Source organism: Microcaecilia unicolor, chromosome 4 (genome assembly GCF_901765095.1).
Source record: "Microcaecilia unicolor chromosome 4, aMicUni1.1, whole genome shotgun sequence".
NCBI classification, from domain to species: Eukaryota; Metazoa; Chordata; class Amphibia; order Gymnophiona; family Siphonopidae; genus Microcaecilia; species Microcaecilia unicolor.
In genome coordinates this window covers 45,457,265-45,469,537 of record NC_044034.1, presented here as the reverse complement: position 1 = coordinate 45,469,537, position 12,273 = coordinate 45,457,265, and the positions used below count along the sequence as shown (strand labels likewise).

General features: G+C 43.5%; 1 protein-coding gene across 1 annotated transcript in view; it reads right to left on the bottom strand.

Moving 5' to 3' along the window:
• The window catches only part of PIWIL4 (piwi like RNA-mediated gene silencing 4), a 455,470-nt gene that overhangs the window by 159,964 nt on the left and 283,233 nt on the right, over nucleotides 1-12,273 (bottom strand). The window contains exon 10 of the mRNA XM_030200207.1: nucleotides 6,336-6,453. Within this exon, the coding sequence (XP_030056067.1) occupies nucleotides 6,336-6,453 (118 nt within the window). The remainder of the gene's footprint in view (nucleotides 1-6,335; nucleotides 6,454-12,273) is intronic.

Genomic DNA, 12,273 nt, shown 5'->3' with positions numbered 1-12,273 from the left:
TGCACGTAGATGAGAGTCTAAAAGATATATAAGAAACGGGAAGGTATGGGGAGGGCAGACAACTTAATGAGGGTATGCTGCATTTGTCTCCTTGCAAGAAATAAAACTGCTTTAAGCCTAACTTGGTCTCGTGGTGTTTGTATCATTGGTAACAGCTTGGTCCTTCGAGCTGGAAACCAATAACCTTTTCCTTGTGTCAGGATCAGAAATGTTGCGCACACGGATTTTGAAAAAAATCCCTTAATCAAAGTCCCCGGGGAGATCACGTAAAAGGGGCCAGTTCTTCTGACACTTGGAAGGGTGACGGTTTTCCTTCTTAGATGTCACGAATCACATGGGATCAATTTAGGTAATGTTTTTGAGTTTTTTTAGTAATGAGATTTGGAGTGAGGACTCTTTTCAGTCTGGGACTGCTATAGTATAAAAGAACTCCAAGGTCTGGGACCCACTCGGAGGAGAGTGCAGACTCTTTTTTTTTGTCTGGGACTGCTATAGTGTAAAAGAAGTCTGGGGTGGGACCCACTCAAAGACCATAGTCTTTGTGAGAAAACTGCAGGAATAAATAACTCCGTGTGCACATTAAAAAAAAAGAGAGAGAGAGAGAGAGAAAAGAGTTGGTAGGAATTTGGAGTTCCTGAAACCAACAGTTTAATAACCATGGGAAATTTATGTTGTAAGACTGGTTGTTGCGCATGTCTGTGTTGTTGTTTTAAGAGATCTCCAGGGAAGGAGATCCTTTATGGGGACCCAAAGTTTATGCATAAAAGTAATCCAGAAAATGTGTTGTATTTACATAAATAGAAAAAGAAGTTTGGATTTGATGGTAAATTAACTGTTGATTTGTGTAAGAAATTACTACAAGATATAGAAGATTATGAGATCACTAATCCTAAGAAAGCAGGGAAGAATGGCTATAAAGAAGCTCAAGACTGGTTCCTAGAATCTTGTAAAAGGCAGAAATTAATTGAAGAAAAGCGGTCAAAATCCGAGGCACATAATGTACTAACACAGGAGGATGACCTCCTAGTAATTAAACCCCATGCTCAGCCATGTCCTAATGCTCGACTTACGCCACCACCCTATTCAGAACCACCTAAGCCTAGCTGCCCTATTTAACCAGTCACTCCCACTACATCACATAAGGCTAGCCATGTTACTAGAAGTGGAAAATCATGGGGATAGTGGCAAATTTAAAAGTCCCCATGCATGGCAGACGGACGAATATGAAAAATTTCCCCTTATAGAAGTACCCAACCCTCGAGCAGGTGAACAGGGTCAGAATGACACCATGTTCGTTTACCGATCATGGTCCCTAAATGATGTAAAAAAGGTCACAGAAGGTACTCCAAACCCCAAAATTAAATCATTAGATTTTGAAACTCAGATTCGTAACTTATGTCAAAGTTACCGGTTAAATGGGGTGGAAATGGAAAGAGGTTTTAGGCAAATTCTTGGTCCTGATTGGTGCCTTATCAGTGGAGACTGGTGACCCACCGATGGCAACAACAGACCGCTGAACTATGATGATGCCGTCCTTGCCCAAGCATTAAATCAATTAATGGCTCATATTAGGCCTAAATTTGTACCGAGGGCAAAATCCCCCGCCCAATATGGATAATGATACACCATATGAACAACAGCTTAAAAATGCCTTTTTAAAAGGGTGCTTACAACCTATTAATGGTTTTATTACTAAACATACAGTAACACATCACACATGTCATCTCAGCTGTCTTCTTGAATATGCTAAACATGCAGAGACACATTTTCAAGAAAGGAAAAAACAGAAAAAGTCCAATCTTTTAATGGTGGATGAGGGTACCGGCGAAATATACCTGGCACAACCAAGCCAAAATTTTAGAGGGAACCGAGGGCAAGGTAGAGAAAGAGATAGACAAATTAGAAGGGAACCAGGATGTTGTTATGTTTGCAGTAAGAAGGGACATTGGGCTCGGGAATGCAGAGATCGGAAGGACGAACCGAGAGCATGACTAAAAAGGGAGTCCCCACTGTTAGTCTGGGACAAGGGAGATGATGACTTGGAGGAAATAGGAAAGCTGAAATGGAAAACGGATGTTGAAGATGAAGAAGTACTGCAGCTAGAAAGAGTTTATAATTGCCTTGAAAGTCATACCTTGCCTCAGATAACCCTCATGGTCAAGAAAAAAGAAATTACTTTTCTGTGTGATACTGCGGCTGGATGCACAGTTGTAAAATTTGATGATGCAAAATTAATTCCCTTATCCTCCGAGACTATTATAGTAAAGAATGCAGGTGGTAGCATAATAAAGGAACCACTATCTAAATTAATAGAGGTTCTTGAGCCTGAGAGTGGTAGATGCAGTACATGCCAAGTGATTGTATCTAAAGTCTGCCCATGTAATTTATTAGGGAGAGAACTTCTTCACAGCTTAGGAATTGCCATAGTGCCAACCGAAAAGGGCTTAAAGGCTTTTAGAATTGAGGAAGGCATGTATATAACACAGGCTGTACAACCCTTCATTCACTTCTACAGTCTGGACCTTACTCATGAACGGACCATCCTCTGTAAATAGGGAACTAGTGCAGATAATACAGACCCTTGTTAAACCAACAGCTGTAGAATTCATATGTCCTGAGGATTTGCACTGTACTACTTACTCATACATCAAAACCTGATTCCTTGTATGAGACCGTTTTTTTGAGGCTGAAACAGTGCCGAATAACTATTTTGAAATTGTACTGGGATGACAAAGGCTTTTGCGCAGCTCATGTACAACTGCCTGACATGTTTCAGAAAACCATCTCTATAGATCAAGATATGCCCCACACATTTCCCTGTCCAAACCCCATCTTGCTAAATGGGTAGATGTGGGCAGATTTGTCACTACTTGTGTACATAATGATAATCGGGAACCCCTGGAAGAATATGGACTCCAATTTAATCCCACAGTAGGTGCCTGGTCAAAATTAATGTCATGGACCACGGTGGCACTGCCCACGGTACACCTGAAAGATTTACCTGAAAACTTTGACTGATATCTGTACTACCTGAATGAGCCCAAGGATATAGAGTTGCCCAAGATCCCCTCCACCTTATGGTCCAAGGGAAGTACTGATATTGGTACAATCAAAGATGCACCGATGATTTACATCACCCAGAAAAGCTCATTCAGGCCCTATCAAAAGCAGTATACCCTGAAACCAGAAGCAGCGGATGGAATCCGACCAGTCATAAAAGACCTTTTACAGACAAGAGTATTAATTCCATGTTCAGACTCACCCTGTAATACTCCTTTGTTCCCTGTAAAAAAAGCACCTCCTTCCCAAGGATGGAGAATGGTGCCAGATTTACAAGCAGTAAATAAGGCAGTAATCCCGAGAGCACCCACCTGATCCATCCACCTTGCTAAATGACTTAAGACCACAAAACAAATACTTTTCAGTCATAGACATCACTAATGCCTTTTTCAGTATCCAAATTGACCCACGGAGTAGGTTTTGGTTTGCATTTACCTTTGAAGGAAAGAGGTATATACCTATACTAGCCTTCCTCAAGGATACTGTGACTCACCCACCATTTTTTCCACAAATTATGTCCGCAAACCTAGCAAAATTTGAACCACCACAAGGGAGTCAGATACTACTTTATATCTTTTGATTCATTATGTAAAACCGTCAGATATTGAACTTACACAAATTCAAAATAGCCTTGATGAAGTAGCTAGCTGGCTTAAAAACATCATTTAGTACTGAACTCAGACAAGACCGTTACATCATGGATTACAGGTCGTGAAACAATCCCTCCTATTATACCTATCTTATTTGATAAACCGATACCAATAGTGCAATCTTTCAGATATCTTGGAGTCATTATTGACTCAGCTTTATCATTTAATGAACAAATATCTGAGGTAGTCAGGAAGTCTATCACCTTCTAAAACTATGCTCAATTAGAAATTCAATTGATAAAGCTTCACTATGTACACTAACACATGCATTTTTTACAATACGTTTGGACTACTGCAATATCACTTATGCAGGACTTACTAAGATGAATATAAAACGGTTACAGATGATACAGAATACTGCAGCCCGTATCATCTGCAGGGCCTCAAAATATGACAGAATTACGCCACTTTTATTCCAACTTCACTGGCTTCCAATGGAAGCCAGAATAGAATTCAAAATCCTTACCTTGACTCATAAAGCACTATATCTATTAATTCCATCGTATTTAGCAAATCTTATTTGGCTTTATTCGCCTAGGCGAACAGTTCGATCACGTACAGACAACAGATTATCCCATCACCACAGAAGGCCAGATGGGAATCCACTAGAAACTCAGCTTTCTTTTTTTGGCCCCTTCTTTTTGGAATTGTTTCCCAAAAAATCTTAGATTGGAAGAGTCCTACATCCAATTTCGTAAACTCTTGAAAACATACTTATTTCAGAATATGTTTGAAAATAATCTGTGATGAAAGGCAGTTTTTAGGAAGGATTAAATATGCAGCACAATTATATGTTAGTCATGTACTTGTTATGAATGGTGGTTTTAATAAGCATTGGTGTTTGTTATCTTTTAGAATGGTTGTCTTAGTTTGCTTTCCTATCAAATCGATGGAGTTCTTTTATGTTTTGTTTTTACTATGATTTTTATATTAATATGTAAACCGTTCTGTTTTGTAAACACAATTTGAAACGGTATAGTAAAATGAATAAATGATAAACGATACTCATACCACTGGTTGTACATGCTGAGCAATGCAGGAAAAAGGATTGTAGCACAGTATTAACTGCTGCAGAATACGTGGCCGCACACTGCATTAAAAAGAATGGATATGAGGCCATTAAGTATTCTGCAGGATGCACAGAAGGAATCAGTCACTTTCGCCAGGTCCAGGGCAGCATAGCTCATTCTGACCACTCTCTCAATAGCTTTCTGCACAGCATCCCAACCCAACCACACTCCATTCTCCCAATATTTAAAAAATGATGTTCCCTGGTGTCTAACAGCACCTTAGCCCTGGTATAAGTGGCACCTCTCCCTTCCCCTCTCTCTGAACTGATCTTACAATCCCTTATCCAGGGACTGGACTTTCTTTGAGTCAGAGATGGAAGGAAGGGGTGAAGGGTCATGTTGGGTGTGCCTATAGACAGGAATTGTAGGATTGGTTGAGGGAGGGAGGGAGGCCAGTGTAGATGCTGGTGGCTTCACTTGAGTGAGTTAGGTTTGGTTTTTTTTTTTTGGTAAATGTCATCCTTTTTTGTCAGTGTGAGAGCCAATCATCATTTACGATCTGACAGGAAGAGAAACATTTTGCAATGTGATGCCAATTACCGCTCTGATTTTAATGCAGTAGTAATTTGCTTGCTTATTGTTTACAGCATACTGTGGTTATTTTGGAGCACTAATTTTGCGGTAGATCCACATGCTCAGCCAGCTCTTCTGCGACGCTTTCTGCATCAGCCCCTTTATCTAGATAGTTATCTGGATACAGCTGCTAGCCCGATAATTCTCGGCTCCCTCAGCCTGAACTCACTAGGGGGGCTTAATAGCTTGTTTCCTCCTCCTGCCATAGGATCCCTCAAAAGAACTCAAAGGGTGCACTCCCAACCACAACAATTCTGCTCTGGATTGTCTAGGTCACTAAGGGGGCTGAGCTCATCTCAGAAGTGGTTTGTTAAAAATTTACCACAAAACTTTTCAGCAATGCAAATAGAAACAAGGCAGCATACAGCTAAAAAGCAAATGGGTCAATAAACAAAAGCATTTATTCAAATACAAGTACCTGGAGAAAAAGTTCATAGTCTGTTATTGAAACAGACATGGGGGAAGCCACTGTTTGACCTGAGATTGGTACCATGGAATGTTGTCACTAACTGGGTTTCTGCCAGGTACTTGTGACCTGGACTGGCCACTATTGGAAGCAGGATACTAGACTAGAAAGACCACTGGCCTGACCCAGTATAGCTATTATGTTCTTAATTTTCTGTTTCCTCATCCCACTTTTTTATTTCAGTATTTGCTTCATTTCCCTTTTACTCATTCTCGTCTTGTTAGTCATCACATCTCTCTTCCATGCCCTCATCTCACCATTCTCGCCGCTGTCATACAATCTTCTTCTACTTCCCATTTTCTCCATCTCTACACCTATCTCCTTTCTCTAAGGAGGAGCAAGAATAATATTATAGTTCTGAAAAATTCAATATCTTCTTTTGTTTCTTTGTGCTAAAACTCTGGACTATAAATTATGGCAGAGTAAGGAATTTTCAAAAATTTTCACTTAAGTTTTCAAGTATGTACTAAAATCCTGATGACAAATTAGAACTTAGTGCCACATCAAATAAATTACCTCTGAATGTTATCAGCCAGCCTCAGTAACCGCTGCTGTCTACGCTCTGGGTTTAGCTGAGTTTCCAATGACAGATCCTTCATCAAACGGAAATCTGCACGAGCCTGGCTAGACAACCCTACAAAAAAAGAAAGCATCAAATATTAAACAGCAACAATAAAGTAATGTGTTCTGTGTCATGCCATCCAGTCATTTATGTTCTGCATACAGGAGGCAATCCTTTAACAGAGCACTTACAATTAGGTGCCCAGATGGGCATGGTAGGAGCTTATTCTAGAAAGGAAAGCAGGCACCTACTTTCCTTTCTAGAATACTAGTGTAATGGGTATAAAAGCGCTTACCATTTAGATGCAAACATTTACACCAGCCATTGAGCTGGTATAAGTGTTAGTGCCTAAGTGTTGCAGATACACATATAACCTACAGTATTCTGTATGTTATATGCATAAGTTTGAACCTAGCCCATGGTCTGCCCAAGCTTCACCTATGTATACACCCTCTATGCAAATGCACACATGTGCGCACATACAGTGGTGGAAATAAGTATTTGATCCCTTGCTGATTTTGTAAGTTTGCCCACTGACAAAGACATGAGCAGCCCATAATTGAAGGGTAGGTTATTGGTAACAGTGAGAGATAGCACATCACAAATTAAATCCGGAAAATCACATTGTGGAAAGTATATGAATTTATTTGCATTCTGCAGAGGGAAATAAGTATTTGATCCCCCACCAACCAGTAAGAGATCTGGCCCCTACAGACCAGGTAGATGCTCCAAATCAACTCGTTACCTGCATGACAGACAGCTGTCGGCAATGGTCACCTGTATGAAAGACACCTGTCCACAGACTCAGTGAATCAGTCAGACTCTAACCTCTACAAAATGGCCAAGAGCAAGGAGCTGTCTAAGGATGTCAGGGACAAGATCATACACCTGCACAAGGCTGGAATGGGCTACAAAACCATCAGTAAGACGCTGGGCGAGAAGGAGACAACTGTTGGTGCCATAGTAAGAAAATGGAAGAAGTACAAAATGACTGTCAATCGACAAAGATCTGGGGCTCCACGCAAAATCTCACCTCGTGGGGTATCCTTGATCATGAGGAAGGTTAGAAATCAGCCTACAACTACAAGGGGGGAACTTGTCAATGATCTCAAGGCAGCTGGGACCACTGTCACCACGAAAACCATTGGTAACACATTACGACATAACGGATTGCAATCCTGCAGTGCCCGCAAGGTCCCCCTGCTCCGGAAGGCACATGTGACGGCCCGTCTGAAGTTTGCCAGTGAACACCTGGATGATGCCGAGAGTGATTGGGAGAAGGTGCTGTGGTCAGATGAGACAAAAATTGAGCTCTTTGGCATGAACTCAACTCGCCGTGTTTGGAGGAAGAGAAATGCTGCCTATGACCCAAAGAACACCGTCCCCACTGTCAAGCATGGAGGTGGAAATGTTATGTTTTGGGGGTGTTTCTCTGCTAAGGGCACAGGACTACTTCACCGCATCAATGGGAGAATGGATGGGGCCATGTACCGTACAATTCTGAGTGACAAAATTCTCCGGGCCCGGGCCTCCAAGGGAGGCGCTGGGGTCTCACTCTCTCTCTCCTGCTCCTGACGGGACTTAGGTGATCGAGTCCCGAAAGGAACAGGAGAGAGAAAACACTGGCGCCAGGCCCCCCCTTGGGGGTTGGGGAGGAGCAGACACAGCAGGATTTTGGGCCAGGACCTCTGGTTTGGTTGAGGGGGTCCCCCCTAGGCCCTGCCAGCAGAAGAGGTCTTCCTCCAGAGCTGCTCTTCACTCTGCCACATTGCCTGCCAAGCGGCTGCTTTTCCCCTCAGGATGCGCATGCTCAGTTTTGAAACTAAGCATGTGTGACATAAGAGAAAAAGCAGCTGCAGGGGCAGGCCATGTGGTAGAGTGAAGAGCAGGGCTGGAGGAAAACCTCTTCTGCTGGCGGGGCCTTGGGATCTCCACCAGCCAAGGTTTTTGCAACTGCAGTGATACTGGGAGGGTGGCAGTGGCGATCCTGAAGGGGGTGGCGGCCCTGTCCCGGGCCCAGCTCAGTCTCTTGGTGGTCCTGCCAACAGGTCCAGAGCCTAAGACCCTGAAGGACAATATGTCTGCAAGTTTCGGACCAAGGCTAATGGAGCATCATCATGAGGTGCCTGAAACAAGAGCTTAAATTCAATGCACCACACTATGGGCAGCCAAAGCAACATCTTTAACTGTGGTGTAATATGTACTTCTCAGCTTACACCTGTGAGAAGCCATGCTGCAGAATTCTGTGTTACCTGCAATGCTCTTAACGTTGAATGTGGAAAACCACACAAAGCGAATGCTACATACCTGTAGAAGGTATTCTCCGAGTACAGCAGGCTGATTGTTCTCACTGATGGGTGACGTCCATGGCAGCCCATCCAATCGGAATACTTTACTAGCAAAGGCCTTTGCTAGTCCTCGCGCGCCGATGCGCACCGCGCATGCGCGGCCGTCTTCCCGCCCGAACCGGCTCGTGTTCGTCAGTCCCATAAGTAGCAAGACAAAGACAAGGGAAGACACAACTCCAAAGGGGAGGCGGGCGGGTTTGTGAGAACAATCAGCCTGCTGTCCTCGGAGAATACCTTCTACAGGTATGTAGCATTCGCTTTCTCCGAGGACAAGCAGGCTGCTTGTTCTCACTGATGGGGTATCCCTAGCCCCCAGGCTCACTCAAAACAACAAACATGGTCAATTGGGCCTCGCAACGGCGAGGACATAACTGAGATTGACCTAACAATTTATCCAACTAACTGAGACTGTAGCCTGGAACAGAATAAACATGGGCCTAGGGGGGTGGAATTGGATTCTAAACCCCAAACAGATTCTGAAGCACTGACTGCCCGAACCGACTGTCGCGTCGGGTATCCTGCTGCAGGCAGTAATGAGATGTGAATGTGTGGACAGAAGACCACGTCGCAGCTTTGCAGATCTCTTCAATAGTGGCTGACTTCAAGTGGGCCACTGACGCAGCCATGGCTCTGACATTGTGATCCGTGACATGACCCTCAAGAGCCAGCCCAGCCTGGGCGTAAGTGAAGGAAATGCAATCTGCTAGCCAATTGGATATGATGCGTTTCCCCACAGCCACTCCCCTCCTGTTGGGAGCAAAAGAAACAAACAATTGGGCGGACTGTCTGTTGGGCTGTATCCGCTCCAGATAGAAGGCCAATGCTCTTTTGCAGTCCAATGTGTGCAGCTGACGTTCAGCAGGGCAGGAATGAGGACGGGGAAAGAATGTTGGCAAGACAATTGACTGGTTCAGATGGAACTCCGACACAACCTTTGGCAAGAACTTAGGGTGAGTGCGGAGGACTACTCTGTTATGATGAAATTTGGTATAAGGGGCCTGGGCTACCAGGGCCTGAAGCTCACTGACTCTACGAGCTGAAGTAACTGCCACCAAGAAAATGACCTTCCAGGTCAAGTACTTCAGATGGCAGGAGTTCAGTGGCTCAAAAGGAGGTTTCATCAGCTGGGTGAGAACGACATTGAGATCCCATGACACTGTAGGAGGTTTGACGGGGGGCTTTCACAGAAGCAAACCTCTCATGAAGCGAACAATTAAAGGCTGTCCTGAGATCGGCTTACCTTCTACACGGTAATGGTATGCACTGATTGCGCTAAGGTGAACCCTTACAGAGTTGGTCTTGAGACTAGACTCAGACAAGTGCAGAAGGTATTCAAGCAGGGTCTGTGTAGGACAAGAGCGAGGATCTAGGGCCTTGCTGTCACACCAGACGGCAAACCTCCTCCATAGAAAGAAGTAACTCCTCTTAGTGGAATCCTTACTACTACTAATACTACTATTTAGCATTTCTATAGCGCTACAAGGCATACGCAGCGCTGCACAAACATAGAAGAAAGACAGTCCCTGCTCAAAGAGCTTACAATCTAATAGACAAAAAATAAATAAAGTCAGCAAATCAAATCAATTAATGTGAACGGGAAGGAAGAGAGGAGGGTAGGTGGAGGCGAGTGGTTACAAGTGGTTACGAGTCAAAAGCAATGTTAAAGAGGTGGGCTTTCAGTCTAGATTTAAAGGTGGCCAAGGATGGGGCAAGACGTAGGGGCTCAGGAAGTTTATTCCAGGCGTAGGGTGCAGCGAGACAGAAGGCGCGAAGTCTGGAGTTGGCAGTAGTGGAGAAGGGAACAGATAAGAAGGATTTATCCATGGAGCGGAGTGCACGGGAAGGGGTGTAGGGAAGGACGAGTGTGGAGAGATACTGGGGAGCAGCAGAGTGAGTACATTTATAGGTTAGTAGAAGAAGTTTGAACAGGATGCGAAAACGGATAGGGAGCCAGTGAAGGGTCTTGAGGAGAGGGGTAGTATGAGTAAAGCGACCCTGGCGGAAGATGAGACGGGCAGCAGAGTTTTGAACCGACTGGAGAGGGGAGAGGTGACTAAGTGGGAGGCCAGCAAGAAGCAGATTGCAGTAGTCTAGACGAGAGGTGACAAGGGTGTGGATGAGGGTTTTGGTAGAGTGCTCGGAAAGAAAGGGGCGGATTTTACGGATGTTGTAAAGAAAGAAACGACAGGTCTTGGCGGTCTGCTGGATATGAGCAGAGAAGGAGAGAGAAGAGTCAAAGATGACCCCAAGGTTTCGAGCTGAGGAGACAGGGAGAATGAGAGAGCCATCAACAGAAATAGAAAATGGGGGGAGCGGGGAGGTGGGTTTGGGGGGGAAAATGAGAAGCTCGGTTTTGGTCATATTTAATTTCAGGTGGCGTTGAGACATCCAGGCAGCAATGTCAGACAAGCACGCTGAAACTTTGGTTTGGATGCAAGGTGAGATATCAGGGGTAGAAAGGTAGATTTGGGAATCATCAGCATAGAGATGGTAGGAAAAGCCATGGGATGAGATTAATGAACCAAGGGAAGAAGTGTAGATAGAAAAGAGGAGGGGACCAAGAACAGAACCCTGAGGTACGCCGACAGGCAGAGGGATAGAAGTAGAAGAGGATCCACCAGAGTGAACACTAAAGGTGCGGAGGGAGAGGTAGGAAGAGAACCAGGAAAGGACAGAGCCCTGGAATCCAAGTGAGGACTGGGTATCGAGAAGTATGCTGTGATCGACAGTGTCAAAAGCAGCGGAAAGATCAAGAAGAATGAGGATGGAATATTGACCTCTGGATTTAGCCAGTAATAGGTCATTGGAGACTTTAGTAAGCGCAGTTTCGGTTGAGTGGAGAGGGCGAAAACCAGATTGTAATGGGTCAAGAATAGCATGTGAGGAGAGAAAATCAAGGCAGCGGCGGCGAACAGCACGCTCAAGTAATTTGGAGAGAAAAGGAAGGAGGGAGATGGGTCGGTAATTAGAGGGACAAGTAGGGTCAAGTGAAGGCTTCTTTTTTTTTTTTTTTTTTTTTTTTTTTTATTATTATTTCAATAATTCACAAGTAAATGTAACTTGTCAGAAAAAAACAGCCAAAAAAAAAAAAATTCAAATTTACAGAAATTTGCTTCACAAATAAAATAGGAAAAATAATCTCCTTTTGGATGCTTAAAAGTCCTCAACTAAGGATTCCAAGATACAGATAAATTGGAGATATAAGGAAAAGAAATTAAACATTTCAAATGTATTATTAATAAGAAAATAAGATTTCAGCATTTCAGGCTTGGTATATATTACACTTAAAGAGCTCTCTTAGATGTTAAAAAGGAACATAATTGGGAAGGGTCAAAATACACATATTTAACATTCAAATAATTAACCAAACATTTACATGGATATTTTAAATAAAACGTTGCTCCTAATTGGAGCGTCTCCTGTTTTAACTGCAAGAACTTTTGCCTGCGCTTTTGCGTATCTCTCGACAAGTCAGGGAATATCCGTGTTTGTAATCCTCTAAAAGTTTTCTCTTTCTTTTGAAAGAATTTTTTTAATATCCATG